Raw genomic sequence first — 21,271 nt, 5'->3', positions numbered from 1 at the left:
CTCAGTTAGTTATGGATCCAACTTCAGCTCAGGGGGTCCTAGCCCCACATCAGGCTCTGCTGTCAGCACAAAGCCAGCCTGGGGTCCTCTGTCCCCCTGTCTCCTTGCCACTCCCCCTCTGGCACATGCTATCAAAAATAAACTTTAAAAAACCCCACTTAACTCATGTAGTCATCAAAACTGTCCTTTGAGGCAGGTATTGCTATCCTCCCCATCTCACATGTGATGAAACGGAGGCCTGTCAGGCTTGGAGAACGTACTCCTGGCACAGAACCAACGAAGCTGGCCAGCCGCAGACATCTGCTGTGTCTGAGGGAGAGCTGAGCCACAGACCCTCACAGGAAGGTTCTCCAGGAGTCTCCCCCAGGGCAATCGCCCCTCTGCTGCCTGACGGGGGCACTGTCCAGGGCAGCCCCAGCACTTTGATTCCTGACCAGCCTCTGTCAGTCTTCTCCCTGCCCCTCCCTCTGCGATCCTAGGGCTTATATTCTGAAGCACTGTAGGCCTCCCCCACCCACATGGTTGGTCTCCTCTCACACACTATTCAAAAACAAAACAAAACAAAAAAATCACACATGAATTCTTCTCTTGAATATGTTTAAACTCAAGTGGTTTTTAAATCGTATTGGGTTCAAAGGCCTCTTTGAATTTACCCTTTCTCTTGTTACGTTTTAAATATATTCCTTAGTGAATTAAACTATGGCAAACAGAAAGCTTTTGGGGGTGGGTTATAATAATGCTACATTCAACATGATGTTTCAGAGATAAAGGTAATTTATGTATCTAATTATTTATTCCCAAAGACACAGTACTATCAGACTAGTGCTTAAAGAGACCAGGATAATAAGCAGCAAAAAATTATCTGATTATTTGCCTACTTGAATTTTAATGACCACATATACTTGCCTATTTAATTGTGTTACTTTTAGCCTTAGGTTCACAAATAGTGATCTGAAACCTGTTAATTCTCTGATATTCCCTGGTGTCAACTCGACCATTTACTGTTTGCTCCCAAACCCAGCAAACAACTGTTACGGGAAGAGGTTAGACATGGAAATAAATCCAAGACAAGTGACCAGTTCAGCTGAAAGGGAAAGGGTGATACGGGGCAGTGATCATCAGGAACTTTCCTCTGGTCATACCAGGGGTCCTGGGCACCAATCCAGCTTCCAGCCACTTCAGTATTTTTCTTTCCCTCTCACCCCCCACCACAAGGACCAGGTTAGGGGTGACACATCTCTTCCAAGTCTAAGCACCTCAACACATAGGTCTTTCTGTTCCCTGAAGACCAGAACTATCCACTCAAAATGTCAATAGTACTGAATTAGGAAACCGTGGGAGGGGCGCCTGGGTGAGTCAGTGAGTTAAGCAGCCAACTTCAGCTTAGGTCATGATTTCGTAGTTCGTGAGTTCGAGCCTCACACTGGGATCTCTGCTGTCAGCATAGAACCCGCTTTGGAACCTCTGTCTCCCTCTCTCTGCCTCTCCCACGCGGATGCGCTTGCTCCCTATCTCTCTCTCAAAAATAAACATTTTTTAAAAAAGAAAATAGAAACCCTGGGATATAGACCTGTCACTGGCCAAATAAATAGAAAATTAATGATGGTTACAAAAGAGAGACCAATTTCCTTCAAGTTGTGTAATTCAAAGTGTGATTTTAAAAATGATACATAGAGGCACGTAGGTGGCTCAGTCAGTTAGGCATCTGACTCTTGATTTCAGCTCAGGTCATTATCTCACAGTTTGTGGGTTCAAGCCCCGCACTGGGCTCTGCATGGACAGTGTGGAGCCTGCTTCGGATTCTCTCTTCCCCTCTCTCTACCACTCCCTCATTCATATTGTCTCTTTCTCAAAATAAACTTAAAAAAAAAACAAAAAACCAAAAAAGGTATTGGGGTGCGTGGCTGGCTCAGTCGGTAGTGTGTGACTCTTGAGCTCATCAGGGTTGTAAATTCGAGCCCTACACTGGGTGTAGAGATTACTTAAAAATAAAATCTTAATGAGGTGCCTGGTTGGCTCAGTTGGTTAAGCATCCAACTCTGGATTTTGGCTCAGTTCATGATCTCAAAGTTAGAAGACAGAGCCCCATATCGGGCTCTGTGCTGACAGTATGGAGCCTATTTGGGATTCACTCTCTCCCTGTCTCACCTCTGCTCACTCGCTCATGCACTCTCTCTCAAAATAAACATTTAAAAATAAAATAAGGGGCATCTGAGTGCCCCAGTTAGTTAAGCATCCAACTCTTGATTTTGGCTCAGGTCGTGATCTCACAGTTCAGGAGTTCAAGCCCTGAGTTGGGCTCTGCGTTGGCAGCATGGAGCCCGCTTGGGATTCTCTGTCTCCCTCTTCTGTCCCTCCCCACTCACATTGTTGACTTTCTCTCAAAAATAAACAAACATATAAAATAATAAAATAAAATAAAATAAATCTCAAAAAATGACAAAGATTCTCCCAACTAAGAGAGCTATGTTCTCTCTCATTTTGGCTCTAACAGCATCAGGAGTTCTGTGTTCCTCCAATCACATTCTCTCTCTGAGACTGCTGCCTGGTGGCATTAGGCCTCTGGTTTATAACTGTGGAATGCACCAAGATGCCAACAGTGACCTCAGATCTGTGGCAACCATGCTCCACTGCTAAGAAGACATAACAGGGAAGGCAACATCAGGTCCCATCATTTTTATTTTTACTAAGGGTCCCTCCCCTGATGTCAATTATTACATTTGTTCTAATTAATTTCCTTCTTTCTGCTCCTTACTTGCCATCATCCAGAACATTCCCATTAGTCCTAGTTTTGATTCCTTGATCCCCAGCATCCCTTTATTACCAGCCTGCACGCCCTGTTAGTGCAGCCAGCTCTGGTGCTGAGCTGGAAAAACTTGCCTTTGAATCCTGGCTCTGCAATTCACTGTGCCTCAGTTTCTTACTCTGTGTGGAAGGAAGGAAAGAAGGTAGGGAGGAAGGGAGAGGGAGGAAAGGGAAAAGGGCTACTGTAGTATACCTTTAAAGGATTCTGTAAGGGTTGGGGCACCTGAGTGGCTCAGTCGGTTGGGCATCTGACTTTGGCTCAGGTCATGATCTCACAGTTGGTGGGTCCGAGCCCCACATTTGGCTCTGTGCTGACAGCCCAAAGCCTGAAGCCTGCTTTGGATTCTGTCTCCCCCTCTCTCTCTGCCCCTCCCCGCTCACATTCTCTCTCTCAAAAATAAACATTAAAAAAAATTTCTTCCAATAAATAAAGGATTTTGTCAAGGCTAAATGAAATAATACCTGGCTCCCTGAGGCATTCGGTTATCATCATCCCGAAGTCTTGACAAATAGACTCCTTTTAAAAACTACGGAGTTAAAATCCTTGGTGTCGGCTGAGAAAGCTCAACCCAAATGCTAATGACTCCCTCTTCTTCACACCAAGTCCCTCACAGAATCAACCTCACAGAAAGCCTAGACCTTATGACAGCAAAGGAGGACAGCACACAATGGAAAAGGAGAGCCTGGCTTTGCCTTTTGTCCCAATCCTTCTGAGAGAGGTCACTTACGGTCTAGGAGCAAATACTAACTCTGCTTTGCCTTCTTAACTTGATTCCAGTTTTAGGTGCAAACAGATCTCCTCTGCAGCATTCCTCATGAGTCCTCGAAAGCCACCCTCCACTAATAAACACACTTCTGTTTTTCCTGTAGTCTCCACAAATCCCAGCAAGCTCAGGTGTCAATTTGCTTGCTGCTACTTTTCCCCATGTACAGAGTGGCAGCAAATAAAGCACACGGCTTGGAGTTAGTGGAGCCTGGGTTTGAACTCTGACTTCAGGACAGATTAGCTACGTGACTTTTAGAGTAAGTAACTCGCTTTTGAGCTTCGGCCTCTGTTTCTTCACCCGCAAAATGAAAAGGGGCTTATGTATAAGTGGACCAACCTATTAGCTAACTTTAGGTTGCTGTAATTAGAGATGTTTAAATAAAGAATCTGACAAAGTGACTGGCACAGGATATGATACGCACTTAACAAATAGTAGCAATGGTCACAAGTTCTAGCCGCTTAGTTAACAATGTTAAGAATCTTGGTTAAAATTTCTGCAGACACGGCCCTTGTGTAGAAGGAAATGAGCTATACTGGAGGAGTCCAACAGAGTCTCTCAGGATTCTACAAGTGGATACACGCTCCAGACTCCAGAATCCTGGGAGAGGAATTCCCTGGTTTATCCATAAACACAGCTGCTTCTCTGTCCTTGTCAATCACCACCAGGCCTGGTACTGAGTTTTCCTTGTGCTTCTGCCTTTCTCTTCCTGCCCGTCTCCCCTTTGAGGCCATGAGGTCTCTGAGGGTGGAGACATTGTTTATTTTTGATAATGAGTTACAGAATACAATGTTTGTTAAATAAATAAGCTCCATAAGCCACAAACTTTTTTTAATGAAATTTGACTAGTAATTCTGTTTTCCTTCTGTCAGTCCGTCCGTCTTCTTCCTTCCTTCTTTCAATTTATTTTCAAGTTAGTTAACACACAGTGTAGTCTTACTTCAGGAGTAGAACCCAGTGATTCATCTCTTACATATGACACCCAGTGCTCATCCTCAAAAGTGCCCTCCTTAGTGCCCGTTACCCATTTAACCCAGTCCCCCAAAAGCCACAAACTTTAAAAAACTGCAAGAGAGTCAATTCCTGTAAGAAAGGATTCTAACTTTTCTCTTTAACCAAGTCAACTGCACGAGACCCAAGTGTGTTGACAGTGCTGAGGCAAATATTAAATGAAGTGAGAATTAATACAGTTCACACCCTGTCACGCCTTATTTAAATCACCAAGATTATGAAACACATTCCTATAACCTGGCTCAATCCTATTACTGATGTTCTGCCTGAGGCTCCACTGGGAGCTTCTTTTTAGAGCAATTTCTCGGCACTCGGTATGTTTAAGAATCTTAATTTCATTCACTGGGAATGTATATAAAGTTCTCATTTTAAGTTCTGCTTGTATCTTACAAACGCCTCAATTAATATGCTGGTCATTTTGCTTTTCCCCAACCCTATAACAGCAGGCTCTTTCAAACCATCCCTTCAATAAAGATTATTTAGATTCCTCACTACTTAGTGGGCAGAAAAGCTACATAGTCATACTAGCAAGGATGGGCACTTCCCAGTGCTCCCAAATGGAGAGAGGTCTTTACACTCAATGCTGGTAGAGACAGGAGATACAACGAAAACTACCTACTCTTAAATAGCAAGTTTAGTGCAAATGGACAAAACCCACGGCACACCGCTGCTGAATTCAGCCTCCTTGATACTCACCACTGCCTTCCTAGTGAGCACTCTTTTACCTTCCCTGTTCCTGTAGAAACTGCCTGAGCAAGTTCTCACCGCTCTGCTTCACATGAGAGTGTGAGACCCCTGGTTCGAGGACAAGGAGACACCTCTGAATGTTAAGTATTCATCATAAGACATCGGAGGCGGGACCTGTCTTCTCACTCATGTGGTCAGAAAAGCAAAGATTCCTTTCTCAAAATATTGAAGGATTACTGTCCAAGGGCAGGGGATTAACCACTGGACCCTACAAAGAGTGGCTACCCTAAGAGCCAGAAATAAACTTCAAGGAAGTATGGCTTTTCCTTGGGGTGCAGGGGGACACATGTTGATACCATACTGTATCATAACCAAGTTACATAATCAATGTAACTATAGCCTTACCTGGAACCCTGGATCTCAAGAAATAGAGAAACTTCCCGTTCTTGGAGTGCATGATGGCTCTCTTAATGAACTCCACCACTGATTGACAGCGATCCTCAAATTTAGGATGACACCACAGGCTGAAAGTTCCTGCCATGGAAAATCACGGGGAGGAAAAATGTAAAAACTTACTTTTAAAAGAAGTTAACTTGAACATTTTAATGCTTCTCAGTTCTGGGAGGGTGGTTTGTGGGCAAGCTGTCAGACAAAGGTCCCTGAAGCCACCTGTTCCTGTCTGTTCCACAATTAACAGAAAGAAAGATGTTGCCTCTAATGAGACATTAGCATGAACACTAATCCTTAAATCACAGATCCTAAGAAAAGACTGCCGTAGCAAAAGCAAGTTTAAATGGCATCCCCTCGAAAGATCCACGGAACTGTCTTCAGCATTCACGGACTAACCGGGGAAGGAAAGGAACAACAGCTCTGCGAGTCCCATTCACTCATGCATTAGGCACAAAAAAATCAAACTCTAAATCTTCTTTAACTTCTAAAGTCCCACTCCCGCCACAAACATGTTACAAAGATCCCAACCCAAATTTTAAAGTCCCAAAAAGCCAACGAGAATCTGAACTCCCATGACTAACAACAACAACAACAAAAAAAAAAACAATAAAAATGCAAGCACTAAATGCAAAGGAATAACCCAAAAAGGGATGGAATCACTCAAGAGAACTGCAGATTCGAGCCTCTAGCTACTCTGACAGGATCACTTAAAAAGATGGAAGACAAATGCTCCACTCCAAACTGGCAAAGGAAAGACCCACAGGCTTCTATTAAAAATTCCATCTATTCAAGGAAGAAAAGCCACATTGAACACAAAGTAACTGGAGAAGCATTTGAAAGTTCTCTCGTTACTGGCATCTCACCTATCAGGGACCTAGCCTAGTCCTTCATCATTTTCACAGATTTATAAAAATACTTCATTATGAAAAGCTTTTTTCTGCACATTGTTTTCCTGCTGGTCTGATTTTGGCTCGGAGGAATAGCAGGAAGGCAGGCAGGAGTCTACGCCACAGTTCTCTAACGAAGTCTCAGGTCTGTGGACTTCATGCATCTCTGAGGCAGAGGCGGGGGCAAAGGAAACCATGGACAAAGCTATGCTGGCCTAACCTGCTACCTTCCTGCCTCGCATGAGAAGCAAACCAAATACGCACAGTACAACGTGACCGAGAGCAGAAAAGACATGGTGGCGGCTGAGGAGAGCATGACAAAGACTCTTGCTCGAGATGCTTCGTCTACACTGCTCGCTTAACGTCAATCACGTGAGGGGAGAGCGTGTGGGACAGGAGGGACAAGCCCCTGAAACTCCCCAGAGTTCTCCACACTCTGCAAATCTGTACCACAGGCAGCTCCTCTGACAAAGGAGGGATCACCCTGTTACCCAGCCCCACCACCTGGGAGCGTCACGGGTTTCTGGCACAGGTCAAACACGGGACGCCACGATGCAAAGTCGAGCCAGACAGCAGTGCTGAGCAAATCAGCTTCTAGATGTGACCGCAGCAGGAAGCACAAGCTGACCACAACGCTGGAGGCACCACTGGGGAGGAAGGCAGGTAGTCTAAAGCACGTTGACCCCACAAAGTCTCTGGAGTTTTGATGACCATTTCCTGAGAGACTCCATAGCTGACCAAAAGAAATTCACACCATGCTGCTTGGCAGGAAGCTGATGTGACTTTGAGGCAAAGAAATTAACTACAGAACAGTCACAGGATGGGCTCTAAAGTCTCTTCTTTGTGTAGAGAATCTAATGGAAAGTCGCTCTAGATGCTAAGTTTAATTATGAATAAAGTTTAGGAGAATCTGTCTAATGGTCCTAGGTTCCTCTTCTTTCTACCAAGAGAGTTTCACTGACTTTGCTCTGTTCAACAGTCCTGCTCAGGCCCTCCTATTTTGGAGACAAAATGCTGAGAACACTTCTAAACGGAGCCCTTACCTTCCTCCCTACCCCCGCCGACATTTATTCTAGTGACTGAAACCAGCACCCAGAATGACATTCAACTGAGTCCAAGATTTCCCTCTCTATTCATAGTTCCACTTCTATAAACCCTTCCTGTGACAGAGCCAGAGAGACCAAGTAGAGACAGGCAAAGGGAGAAGAAGGCTTTCTTCAAACAGCACCTCTTACCTCTGTAGTGCTCCATTCTCGTGTGGTGGGTGATACCCTGTGACCGGAAACTGAGGCTCAGGATATAACGAGGATCGGAGCTATCTCGTACCAGGAAAGAGCCGTCTGGCTTCCCTTTCAGCTTCATCTCTGCATCTTCCCAGTTCATCGGTCCCCAGTACCAACCACACTATCAAAGACAAGAAGTGGTCAAGTAATTTACAGCACAGGGAAATGTCCGAGCTTTCAGCACAATCTGTTTTTCCACAAGAGAAGCCCCCTTCCTGTCACTTCCCAAATATTTCACTGGGTAAAAGCTAAGAGTGTGTTAACCATTAGCAAAACGGCAGGCTTGTTGTTTTGGCCCTCCGAAGTAAGAGGAGAATAAGCCTACAATTCCATAACCGAGGCCCTCCAGAGACGAGAAGTGGGAACTGGGTCAGTTAATCTACTGAAGTCAGCTTCAACTCCATAAACATTCCTTCACAACCTTTCTTACCATGTGCAATATTTTTTCTCCAAGGTTCAATTTTACAACGTCTCTTATGGAATTGATCACAGCAGCGTAATTGTTTTGGCACTGTAAACACAGAGGCAAGATAACTACTCTTCCTCTAAAACCAATAAAAGGAGAGCCCAGTACAGAGGAAGAGGAGTGAGAGAGGCGGCCTGCTGCCAGGCGCCAGGCACCGCCTACCTTCTCCAACTCTCGAAGGCTGGCTGCAAAGCTGCTGGAGTCGGGCCGGTAGAGCGGACACTGGAGGTGCTGGGGGGGCTGGCTGTGCAGGGATTCGGCTGCCCGGATGGGAGCGATCCGGGGAAATGCGTCTGCAGGGCAAGAGGGGGGTGGTCACTTGTCCCCTCCTTGCTCCCAACCACAAGCAGATCCTCCCCCCAAAACAGATGCTAACTGAAGAGGGGCAAGGCATTAGAAGCTGAGCTGGAAAAGGTGGAAGCCAAAGCAGTGGAAAAGAGCTGGATGTGCTGGGACACAGAGCTGTGCGGGCTCGTGTAAGCTGTGAAGGATGAGTGGGGGCATGTGGCCCCAGGAGAGGGGGACGGGAGCCGCTCACTAACCTGACTAAGGTGACTACTTCAGGGGCTTCACCGGCCTAGAGCGATTCCAGCTTCTCCCACCTCGAGGTGAAGCGCCGGTAAAGCAGCCTTGGAAATAGTGACTCGCTTACTTGCCCAGGAAGAGGAACGATTTTGCCAGGCAAGTAGGAAAGAATGCCGATTTCATTCATTTTACTCCGTGGGTACTGGAGGCTGGCAAAGCAGGCACGGGCTACTAAATGCTTGGTACTTATTTACAAGGCTGCAGTAAATATTAAAAGCTTAGAAAAAACCAGGGAACTCTGAAAACTTTAAACCTCCTCACCATCCTGAAATCAGGAAAGTTTCCCAAGTGAGATCCACCCAGAGGCTGCAAACCAGTCTCAAAACCAAGAGGGGGGCGGAATTCAGTAGTCTTTTTATCCCCAGCAAAAGTCACAATCACCTCCATGGGGAAAATGGGTTAGAAGAACCAGTCCTTGGCCTCAATTCCAAGGAGTTCTGGCCCAGCCAAGGGGATAAGATTTAAGCTTTCTCCTAAGTTCTGCTATTTCCACAAACAGACTTCTCCCATCCTTCGGGGGTGTGTCACCTTGTTACTCCCAACTTCTACAAGGCTTGCCTCTAAGCTAAGCTAACCTGGGGCATGGGGTGGAGGAGGCGGAGGTAGGGGGAAAGACTGCAGGGAAGACCCCATCGGAGCCACAAGGACAGATGTAGGCAGCGTCCCACTGATATCATCTAGAAGAGAGAACAGAAGCAAGAGGTTCAGAAATATGAGCACAGATGAGTGAGGAGAAGCACAGGCGAGGGAGAAGGATCATCAGGCTGCCCTCTGGAGCAAGACAGCCTGATCTTCACCCTGGCTTTTGGCACAGAGGGCAACAATCATCTTGACCTGGTGTCCTTTGTCCAAAGCCGAAAAGTAAGGATCTCCCTAAAGCAGTCTACTAGCAGTAGATTTAGGGCCAGATAAATCCTGATCTAATCAACACACGGGCAGCAAATGTTACAGCATGCAGGTAAGACACCCGTTTAACTGCTTCGGGAGATGACAAGGGACAGGGAATAACTGGGTCATTATTAGAAGCCCGGGAGCTTGTTCGCTCCTGAAGAACAACAACAGGTCTCCAGAAGCCTCCCCCTCCCACTAGAGCAAGAAGGCAGCGAGAGGCAGAGACCATACCTAAGAGGCTGAGGCTTCTTCTTGGAGGAGGAGGGGGAGTTGGAGGGTGTGGAGAGGTCAGGCCCCGCTGAGAGATGTCCACGTCCACAAGCGACACGGTTTCACCTGAGGGATTCACAGAGCAAGCATGCTGCCTGAAGCTGAGGCCAGAAGCAAAGCAAGTAAAGGGCAAGCAAGAAAGGCTGGAGGTCCCTGGCTCTCAAAACCCCCACCACCTAAAGTTTCCCAGACCTGGAATCACTCCCAAACACCTGGGCAGTCAATTTTAAATTCTATCATTTCTTTGCCCTGTTAAAGGTCAAGGATTCTTTGGGACAAAAACATGGGACTGACAGTAGAAAGGCCAACTAATTGTGGTTGCGCCACTAGGTAACCTTGAACCAGGGCTCTATATTCAAATAGACCCCACACCACTTGTTTTTACAGACATGTACACCAGTTTCTGCTTTAGGGAGCAAGGCAGGCAGCTTGTACAAGTCCAAATGGACATGGAAAGCAAGTGCCAGAAAAACGTAGAAACAGCATGCTAAGCTGAATGCAGATAAAGGTCCCAATGTGAGCCCTAACTTCTTCTTAAATGGCTTTCCATAGCTGAATTTTCCAGAATATTCACTCATAAGAGAACCAACCATTTCAGCCATCAACTAGTTCCTAATAAGCTGAGGCTACAAAGACCGGAAAGCGCATTTACAATCTTAAAAATGAATTACTTCCACAGTCAGCCAAATCAGGTAAGCTCCGTGGGAGCCTGATGGGGGTTGGCACGTGGTTTCCCTCACTTCCGGCTTACCATGCAGCTCTTATCACACTCCTCCTTGCCATCCAGCCCCATCTACCCTCTCCCCACTTCAGTCACCAGAGGTTAAAGGGTATTTCATTAACAAAGGTTGACAGCCAAATTTTGGTAGGTCTGACCCCACAGGGCAGAACTTAAAATTTCTCTAATTTGGCCCTCAGGGTGTTATTTCCAACATTTGTTTGTTGTTGTTGTTGTTTTTCTCATTTGGGAGGCTGAATTAACCTTTCAGCTAGAATTTCATTTTCCAGTAAAGAAAATGAGGTAACCGGGGCGCCTGGGTGGCTCAGTTGGTTAAGCCTCCGACTTCAGCTCAGGTCAGATCTCACATTCATGGGTTCGAGCCCCGCGTCAGGCTCTGTGCTAACAGCTAGCTCAGAGCCTGGAGCCTGCTTCTGGTTCTGTGTCTCCTTCTCTCTCTGCCCCTCCCCCTCTCATGCTCTGTCTCTCTCTGTATCAAAAGTAAATAAAACATTTTAAAAAAATTAAAAAAAAAAAAAAAAGAAAATGAGGTAACCAGTATCTCCAAAAGGCCAAGAGCTGGGCTTTTAGAATCTAATACATGGTTTTTCACGAAGGTCTTGAGCCCAAATTAAGATAAGCAGAAAAGTTCTGCAGGGGGTAGCTGACTGGCTCAGTCAGTGGAACCCATGAGTCTTGATATCTGGGTTGTGAGTTGAAGCCCCATGTTGGGTGTAGAGCTTACTTAAAAAAAAAAAGAAAAAGAAAAAAGACAGAGTGAGAGGCTCCTGGGTGGCTCAGTTGGTTGAGCATCTGACTCTATTTCAGCTAAGGTCACAATCTCCTGGTTTTTGATATCAAGCCCCACACTGGGCTCTACGTGGAGAGTACAAAGCCTGATTGGGATTCTCTATCTCCCTCCCTCTCTCTCTCTTTGCCCCTCCCCGGCTCATACACACATACGCACATGTGCTCTCTCTTTCAAAATAAACATTTAGAAAGAAAGGAAGAACAGAAAAAAGAAAAAGCTGAGTTAAAAACCATCAGTGGAGGGGTGCCTGGGTGGCTCAGTCAATTAAACTTCCGACTCTGGCTCAGGTCATGATCTCACAGTTTGTGGGTTCAAGCCCGGTGTCGGGCTCTGTGCTTACAGCTCAGAGCCTAGAGCCGGCGTTGGATTCTGTGTCTCCCTCTCTCTCTCTGCCCCTCTCCCACTCATGCTCTACCTCTCAAAAATGAATAAACATTAAAAAAAATTTTTTAAGTCATCAGTGGAAGTTCTGGGAACTGAAATCATCGCACGGCCTAGTAACCAAGAGCCGGGCAGCCCAGAGCAACACAGTAAGCCCACACAAGCGTGTTTACTGAAGGGTCAGAGGTCTGGAACTGGTAGGTATAGCATTTATATGAAACATGTAATTCAAGAGAAAGAAGGCTGTTTAAAAAACAGGAACACCAACTCTTAAAGTACACACGTGGATAGGTGTTCTTCCTTTAAAGAGGAAACACTTATTAACGAGAAAGACATGCTGCTACAGGGTAAGAATCTTTCCCTCTGGGCTTGGGGTGAGAACACAGGCCTCCTTCTCCACCTGTGCCCATTACGGACACCAGCTCACTTGTTCTGGTGACTCAGGGCACTCCACCCAATCGTGGGGGTCCCACTCGCCTGCTTCACATCTTCTGGAAATGTCCGTTCCTAAATCATAATTCCTCCCAGTTATCTTTTTGAGGGATACAATCGCCAAAAGGGTCTGAAGTTAGGACTCTCTGCTTGGTCCACGATGAGGAGTACTCAGTTCCAGAGACCAAGGAAATGTGCTCAAGGCCTTCTCGACGGCCACTCAAGCATGAGCTCCATATGCGACTGATATAACACACAGGCTCCCTATCTGCACAAGTCCCCCCACTAAAGAGAAAGCAGTTACCCTAGGATATTCAACCACTTTCCTACTTGAGCAACTGTGTTCCCTGCTGCAAGAGGAAAGACTTAAATTAGACACGATGAAGGGCTCCCAACAGCTGCAAGAACTCCTGGCCCCTAAAATGGGTAAGACAAGAGTTCACCTAATCCTCTTTGCCCGAAGTCCTTAAAAATAGACCAGATAATCATGGATCATGTTTATTAGATAATCTAAGAACTCCCTTGGAAGCAGGGACAGGAATTGTATGACTTCTAGAGAGTCCTTTATGCACCATGAGCCTATAAATTTTTAACTCCTACTTTTAATTTGTATGTGATGACCCTGAACTAAGCACCGAGTAACTGCCAGGGCCACCTAATTACCAGTAAGCAGTCTCTGTCTAAACTATAAAGCATCCAAAGCCAAGAACATATTCCACACCATAAAAATAGCCTCAGCCCAAACCCAGCGGGCATGGAATGAAGACAGTAACTGTAGACACGCCTGAAGCTCCCGCCGCCATGCACCTGCAGGAGTTTCCTGACACGTCTCAGAACGCGTCTGCTTTCAGATGTCAGAAGAAAAAGAAAGAGATCACCCTTACCTGTGAACAGCGGGCTGAAGGAGACCGGAGAAAAGGCACTTTGAGTTCTTGTCAACCTGGGTTTCCTAGGGGGTGAGAAAGCACACACAGAGAGAATAATGGAGGGTGGGGGGATGAACACATATGCATTTAAATCACTACAACACTCAACTCCAGAGGCACCGAAAACTAAAAAGCAAATCCACTGTCAGCCACACTTCTGTAATAAAGCCTAAAATTTAAAGGGGGGAGAATGAAACAATTAAGGCAATTTCTAAACAGATATAGATACAAGATTCAGCCTACAAAGCAATGAGAAACCCCTCTGGATCTCTCCACACCCAGCGTATTACAAGAGTAAAACACCTTGAGTGGTGATTAGCAAGTCCATTTCTAGAGAAAGGAAGTCAGATGCAGGGTTGATTTTTACAAGGAAGTCAGGAAAAAGGCTCTTGACCTGAACAGGTGCCATCTCAGAGCCAGAACTTTCCCTATGGCCCTGCCCCCAACGTGTAGGAGGCCCCCCAGGGAACCAGAGACTAGACCTGGACTTGAGAACAGAACTACAAGAAGCACAGGCAATGTTCAGCCACTAAAACCCCTGATTTCTACACAAATGCCCCTGAGCTGTGGGGCAAAGCCACCAGCTGACGAGGGGGCCCCTCGGGTCAGGGGCTCTGTCTGGTACCCAAGAAAATGGTCCCTTCCCCTCTCTGAGCTGCCAGTCACACAGGTCTCCTCATGGCTTCTTGAGGCTACACCAGGGGGCCAGCTGAAAAAGGCAGATCGCCCGTGACAAGAGGCACCGAAGGTGACTTCACTTTGTACCAATGTCGACTGGCTTTTTCAGGGAGAAATGAAAGGAATCCAAAAGACTCTGACAAAGACTTTCTGGCCAGAAATGTACTAAGCTCAAAAAACTCCCCTCAGGATGACTGAATTGACTACAAGGGAAAAAACTTGCAGAAGTGATCAAAATATGCTATATCTGGACCATGTCAGAGGTTATGTGACTATATATACTTGTCAAAATGAATAGAACTAGACACCTAAAAGAGGTGAATTGTAGGTGGTCATTTATTATACCTCAACAAGGGCAGCTGGGTGGCTCAGTCGGTTAAGTGTCCAGCTTCAGCTCAGGTCATGATCTCGCAGTTCGTGGGTTCAAGCCCCGCGTCGGGCTCTGTGCTGACAGCTAGCTCAGAGCCTGGAGCCTGTCTTCGGATTCTGTGTCTCCCTCTCTCTCTCACCCTCCCCTGCTCATGCTGTCTCTCTCTCTCAAAAATAAATAAAACATTTAAAAATTTAAGAAAAAATTATACCTCAACAAATCAGACTTTAAAAAAAAAAAAAAGAGCCCATGAGCTGAATGCCCGACTCTAGGCCTTATACCTGGCTCACCTTCCAAAATTACTCTCACCCAAAGGACGAAATAAAACGTCCAATGCGCCAATAGAGGAGAAGCAAAGGAAATCCAACATGAAGCCCTACTTAAAAATATCTGACTTCGGAAGATCCTCACGCCTTTGTTTTAACCCAGATGTCCGAGCTCCTCAAGGCTCACTTCAAACAAAATTTCAAAACCATATTGTGAAGACCTTACTCAGAAACAGCCAAGACGCTGGATTCTCAGCTCACACTCCCTTGCAGCTTCTTCCACCTGAGCCTTCTCACCTGAAGCTGGCGCATGCGCGCCAGCCCCACCCAAGACGCACACTGGAGAGAGACGGCCGCGTCCAAACAAGACACAACCACACGTGGTCCTCTGTTTGTACAAGTTGCTCACGGCAGTCTGCAGCTTAGTTCCAACACTCCAGAGGGCTGGAATGGACAGCTAATTTCCACTGGACATGAACTTTAAGACTGAAGGGCTTCCAGGCTGATTTTTATTTGGTAACTTGTGGGCACAACGTTAAACTCAGCAAGGAGAAACCTAAAGCACTGGCCTCTCAGAGGGTTCACACCTCAGCCATTTGGCCGTTTGCCTCTTTTCAAAGGAAGCGGCATTACTCTGCCATCTGCCCATGCTGGGGACGAGCCTCTTCGGTGCCAAGCACTGAAGAACGGCAGTACCCAAATGCACACATCTTGCGGGGGCCTTCTCACTCCAGCTCATCTTCTCCCCCACCCCCGGCATTGTGAAGAAGAAAATCTTAGTTTCTAGAATCTAGAAAAAGAAATACATATGAATCTGAACACAGCCAGAGCCATTTGAGAGCCCTGGGATGGCTTATTCTGGTAAATGAGGGGGGCCTGCAGGACTGGAAGCTTGAAGAGGGAGAAGGTCTAGGAGGCTGAAAGGCTAATAATAAAAACAAGTGCTTCCTTCTTTCTTTGGGTAGAAACTATCTAACTAACCATCTAAAGCAGTTTCTATCTCAGGGATCCTGAGCATTCTAATAGCAGTCATTCATGAAAAGACCAATCTAGACAACTATAAAAAACAAAGCAAGGGAACGATTAACATAAAATTGAGGATGGTGGTTGATGTGGGGGAGGGAAGAGATGTAATCAGGAAGCAACACACAGGGGTCTTCAAAGATACTGATAACATTCTATTTGCTAGGCTTAGCGGTACGTACCCAAGTATGCAATTCATTATTATTATTATAGTACATGCACTTTATGTTTCTTTTGTATATATGAAGCATTTAAAATGATCAAAGCTAATCTAAGCTGGATGTGCTGTTTTGGGGAAGCAACACGAATGATTCAGCTCCAGTAACATTTTTAACTAAATCCTTCTACACTACATCCCTGTTATTTTCTTCCTCCCCAGATCACCCTGACAAGCATTAGGGTGTAAAGTTAAGTCATCATAACTTTGCCAGTGGGCCACTTGTATCTTAGCAGCAGGAGGGGTAGGGTGAGGTAGGATTTGGTGGGCGATACCTCAGGTGGCAGAGAAGGACAGGGCAGCAGAAGACCTTAGGCACAGGTCTCCTTTGAGGCTAGCAGGCCTTTGTGTCAGCTAGGCACTGCCTGTTCCACAGATAACAAAGGAATGCCTCTGTCCATTTCCACTCTGCAATTTACTAATTGTACAGCCACAGATCCACGGGATAAAATGAGTTAAAAGCATTAGACTAGACAGGCCGACAACACATTGATAAAACCATTGGCCACTTTTCAAATTCCCTGAAACCTAAAACATGAACAATGAAAGAATAATGTCCTCCCTCTCTTGCCCAAGAATCCCCTCTACTGATATCCTGAGACTTAGACATGTCCTTTTCTACAGTAACTCCCAGAGCAGGATGTCCACAGATCAGGTTTTGTGGCCACAATTTACCTCTGCCCCTGCTAAAGCACACGGTGCCAAGTCAGCCAGCCTGTGCCATTTCCAACACGTCATAAGCCAGTGTCTGTTCATGTGCTACGGGCCCAAAAACCATGTGTTCATTTTTAGTTCCAATACACAGACATCTGTGCAGCAAGGTCAGATCCAAAACTCCATCATAAACCAACCAAAGAACCTATGGAGGGAACTTCCAGGCAAAAGCCAAGAGACAGAGTCCAAGGTCTGAAACCTTAGAATATTAGCGGGCAAAATGTTAAGGAGTGAAAGACATGGGCCCAAATGGACAGAGATTTCTCAAGCTAGGTTGCTCATTCTGAAAGCAAGATGCCAACCACAACCGCTTTGTGGAAAAATAGTTGAAAAGATCAATGGGGTAAGGACCCAAAACCTAAATGTAAAGTCAGAACTTCCTCAGCACATGCCATAAAATCATTTAGCTCTCAGCATGGCACGCTACTTCTCGAAAAGACCCCTTAGACCTGAAGACCCAAGGAAACAGGAAAGACTTTCCAATGTCTCCTCATGTCTCAGGTCTGTCCATGACAGCAGGGCCCCAAAATGATGCCAAGGCAGCCTGCCTCTCTTTCCAGAATTATGTCTTTTTCCCAAACAAATAGATAGCAAACCACTACAGAACTGTCCTCAATTTTTCCACCTCACAACTACGAAAACCGCCTGTGATAGCCTCAACTGTTAACTCAGAAAAGACAAACCTTAAAAAATTCACAAGGTACCCGTTCCCAATGATGTGTGTAGGCCGTGATGATCTGAAAAGGTTAGATCAAATGCTACTCCTCACCAAATACAAAGGAAGACAATCAGCTCAACATATGTGAAACAGACAAGGGAACTTCACTGGTTTTCCTGAAATAGCAATTCTCTATCACACCAAGGCCCACAGGCATCAAGCCCAGCTCTTTTAATTCCAACATATGTGTTACAAGGCCTAGCCCAGTTCTCCAGAACAGAAACCTGATTAGTTGGTAGGCCCATTTCTTTCTTCATTTGAAAAAGAGTTCTCTAAGTGAATTCATATGAGACTTAAGACTCAGTATATCCAGGGGGCGCCTGGGTGGCTCAGTCAGTTAAGTGTCGGAGTTCAGCGCAGGTCGTGATCTCACAGTTTGTGAGTTCGAGCCCTGTATCAGGTTCTGTGCTAACAGCTCAGAGCCTGAAGCCTGCTTCAGATTCTGTGGCTCCCCCTCTCTCTCTCTGCCCCTCCCCTGCTCATGCTCTGTCTCTCTCTTTTCTTTCTCTCTCTCTCTCAAAAATAAACAAAAAAAAGAGAGACTCAGTATATCCAGTATAGCCAGGCAGGTCCACTTAGCAGACTCTAAAGAATCTGAAAGCAACTAAAGGTTTGCTTAATGTTAAAATATGGAAACCCTTAAGGTTTACAAAATGACTATAGGAAGTACTCTCCAGTGATAGCTGTGGGAAAGGTAGATGGGAAGAAGAGCACTGAGAACCATACCCAGACATTACTGAAAGCGCCAAACGATACAGCAAAGGCCACAGAAACTCATAATTAACTCCAAACCAACAATAAGGAGGGAGGCATATACCTTCCGGCAAAAGACTGACATTTCTCACAGCCTCCAGTGACTCCCCAGTCAAAACAAGAGAACAAGCTAAAATTCCAAACTCATCCTTCCTCCCAACAAGGCGGACTTACTTAGGAGGTGCGGATCCATAGAAATCACAACTACCCTGGCCAGACTTACCCAGTTTCTCACAGCGGCGAGGCTGCCAACAAGACTGGCACATAGTAAGCTGTGGAAAAGCTAACAAGCAAATCTAACAGCACCAAATCCTAAGCATTAAAAAAAAAATTACCAGTTCAATCTTATTACTTCTCCAAAGGCACAAAATATTCCAGCTCAATTTCTCTTGTCTTCAGTCTCTTCCTACAAGGACAGGAACAAGAATCACTCCCATTTTACAGATGAAAATTAAAAAAAAAAAAGAGGAAGCATGAAGAAGACAAAACTGGCCTACATTCCCCAGCTGATGCTGGAGTTGTAAGTGGAATCCAGATGTTCACGTTCTCTTTACAACATGCTGCCTCCTAATAGCAGTCAACCAAATGTTCATACACAAATACTGAGCTCTTCTCCAATTCATCAGAAAAAGCCCTTGGACCAAAAAATGTAATTCTCCAGTGCCCTGAACTAAGCTTCTTTGCAGAGCTACAGCCCAATTTGCTCTGCAGCAGAAATCTGTATTGTGCTTCGTGTGAGGGTGGGTAACAGAGCAGCCAATGACCATTAAATTCTGCTTCCAAAGGCAAAAAACCGTATAATGTTATATGCCTTTTCCTCTTCCTAATCTATTAAATGTAGCAGCTAATTTCACGCCACACCTCATATTTGGCGTCTCTGGAATCTTAGACCAAGTCCTGGTCAATATGCAACAAAGGCAAGACAAACCACAAGAAAATTAGCAGTCTATCCTATGTCATTACCCACAGATTCACTCCTGCCCTCCCCCAACCTGACGAAAATTTCATCTGTGCTGGTAAGTGGAGCATCGAATGCAGAGCCTACTACAAAAAAAAGCTGTTCGTGCAGCCACACATTTTTCAAGACCTGAGCTCCCAGCAGAAGCTCCCCGGGAAGCAAATCCAGAAACACAGGTCCACCTGAGGAGGCAACACACACATCCACCTACTGACTTCTTTGGGGAATTTGGGTTTGGTCTGACCCCCAAGATGACCACTGAGCCCACACTTTCCTCTCGGGGTACCCAAACTTCCGTGGAATGAGAAGTCCATGGGTGAGTGGTTCCCAGTCCAGGTCACACTTCAGGGTAAAGTGGGAAACTCTGTAGAAATTCAAATTCTTGGGCCCTCACACAGACTGATCTTTGCCCAAAGCTCCCCCACGTGATTCTGGTACACAGTCAAGTTCTCAAATGTACTGGGCTACCCATTCTTCAGCCTTGGGTTGTGGTTGCCGGTGTGTCTCAGGAATTCATCATATGAGCTGCACCAAAACCAATTCCAAGCTTTGTAAGAACCCAGTCAGCAGTGCAAACCACAGTGGCAGCTACCTCAAGGGAAGTCTCATTTCTTGACACAAAAAGTTGACAGCTTTCTAAACCCAAATACAGACCTAACACTGGCTGCCACCGTGCTGCCCATCCTTCAGAAATGCAGAGACAGAAACAAATCAGCATTTAAGTTTGGAATTTTCATCACTCGGCCTAGAAGTCATGCACCCATGTCTAGACCTCACACTTAGAATACTCACAAGGGCTGGAGAGCACACCATTCTCTATTCCCACAGACAGTGTGTCAGCACAGAGGCTTAGATACCAAGCATATCAAAGGGACCAACCAGGAAAACATTAACCTTTTGAGCAGAGGAGCACCTGGCTGGCCCAGTAGGAAAATCATGCCACTCTTGATCTCCTGGTTTGTGAGTTCCAGCCACACGCTGGGTGTAGAAATTACTTAAAAATAAATAAAACTTTAAAATAAATAAATAAATAACATTTGGAACAGAAATGTCCAAACAATTGCTGGCCTACAACTGCACAAGTGTGTCACATCCTTTGTATGTGTGAGTGTGAAAGAGGTGGGATGATGGTGCACAGAAACAATAGTACGCAAGGTGGTTACAACACCAACTTTTTGCCCCAAAGACCACACATTTGCAGCAACCTCCCCACCAGGAGTAATGTTAGACAAACACCTTGGAAAACTTTAAAATCCAGGCCAAGGTCGGGGTGGGGGGATGGTTTTGAGCCGTCTCCCAACAGTAGAGATGCAAAGGGTTCACCGGAGTGAACCCTTAGAGTGAAAGCTGTTCCCACAATTAGAGCTCTGATCTAATGGGCGAGGTCGCCACCTTTAGCCCCAAGTCTCTGCCTCCTTACGACAAGCATCTCTTAAGAGCAGTCAGGATCTTGCTCGCAGAATGAAAGGGAAATGAAACAAGAAAAGGAAGTTTGTCGGCCAGCCCCCACCCCTACCCCGACTCCCACCAGCCAGTCTCACCTCCCGGCGTCCAGCTCCCGGCCCGAGGAGCCTCCCATGTCCGTCAGGCTCGCAGCTGAAGCAGCCAGCTCTCCAGAAGACCTCTTGCCGGCCCCATCCCCACCTCCGGGGCCGCCGTTGCAGCTCTTCGTGCGAAAGAGGCGACTGAGACGGATTTTGAGGGAGCCCTTCCGAGAAGGGCCCGCGAGCGGCCGGAGGGGTCCGGGAGGAGGCGGGGGCGGGGGTGGTTGCTGCTGCTCCCCTCTACTCAAGCGCCCGGGGGGGACCAAGTCTTGCATCGGGAAGGGCACCGGGGGCAATTCAGGACCCGGGGGTTGCAGCAGAAGCCGGCCGCCCCCTCCTCCTCCTCCGCGGCCCGGGCTGCTGAGCTCCTCTTCCGAGCAGCTGTTCGTCTCCAGGCTCTCGGCCTCCGACTCCAAGCCCTCCAGGACCAGCAGCGCGTCGCTCGTTTCCGTGGGGTCCTCCCCGGCCTGCGGGGCGGTAGCAGGGGGCTGGGGCTGCGGAGGGGGCGGCTGCGGGGGGCATGGGCACGGGCACGGGCAGCAGCCCCCGCCGACCGTCTTGACCCCCGGCCCCGCCGGCTGCCCGAGCCCCAGAGCCGCCAACTGCGCCTCCAGTCCAGCCGCCGGGCCCCAGGTCCGCTCCAGCGCCAACCCCGACGGCAGG

At 46.7% G+C, this 21,271-nt stretch overlaps 1 protein-coding gene across 1 annotated transcript in view; it reads right to left on the bottom strand.

Moving 5' to 3' along the window:
• The window catches only part of SOCS7 (suppressor of cytokine signaling 7), a gene marked incomplete at its 5' end in the record, with an annotated part of 33,151 nt that extends 11,881 nt beyond the window's left edge, over positions 1–21,270 (bottom strand). The window contains 7 exons of the mRNA XM_029927020.1: positions 5,673–5,801; positions 7,840–8,008; positions 8,516–8,646; positions 9,514–9,615; positions 10,061–10,165; positions 13,326–13,390; positions 20,606–21,270. Coding sequence (XP_029782880.1) covers positions 5,673–5,801; positions 7,840–8,008; positions 8,516–8,646; positions 9,514–9,615; positions 10,061–10,165; positions 13,326–13,390; positions 20,606–21,270 — 1,366 coding nt within the window. The remainder of the gene's footprint in view (positions 1–5,672; positions 5,802–7,839; positions 8,009–8,515; positions 8,647–9,513; positions 9,616–10,060; positions 10,166–13,325; positions 13,391–20,605) is intronic.
• Position 21,271: the final 1 nt, after the last annotated feature.

Source organism: Suricata suricatta, chromosome 17 (genome assembly GCF_006229205.1).
Source record: "Suricata suricatta isolate VVHF042 chromosome 17, meerkat_22Aug2017_6uvM2_HiC, whole genome shotgun sequence".
Classification (NCBI taxonomy): Eukaryota; Metazoa; Chordata; class Mammalia; order Carnivora; family Herpestidae; genus Suricata; species Suricata suricatta.
The sequence above is the reverse complement of the archived record's forward strand: the minus strand, read 5'-3'. Positions and strand labels throughout refer to the sequence as shown.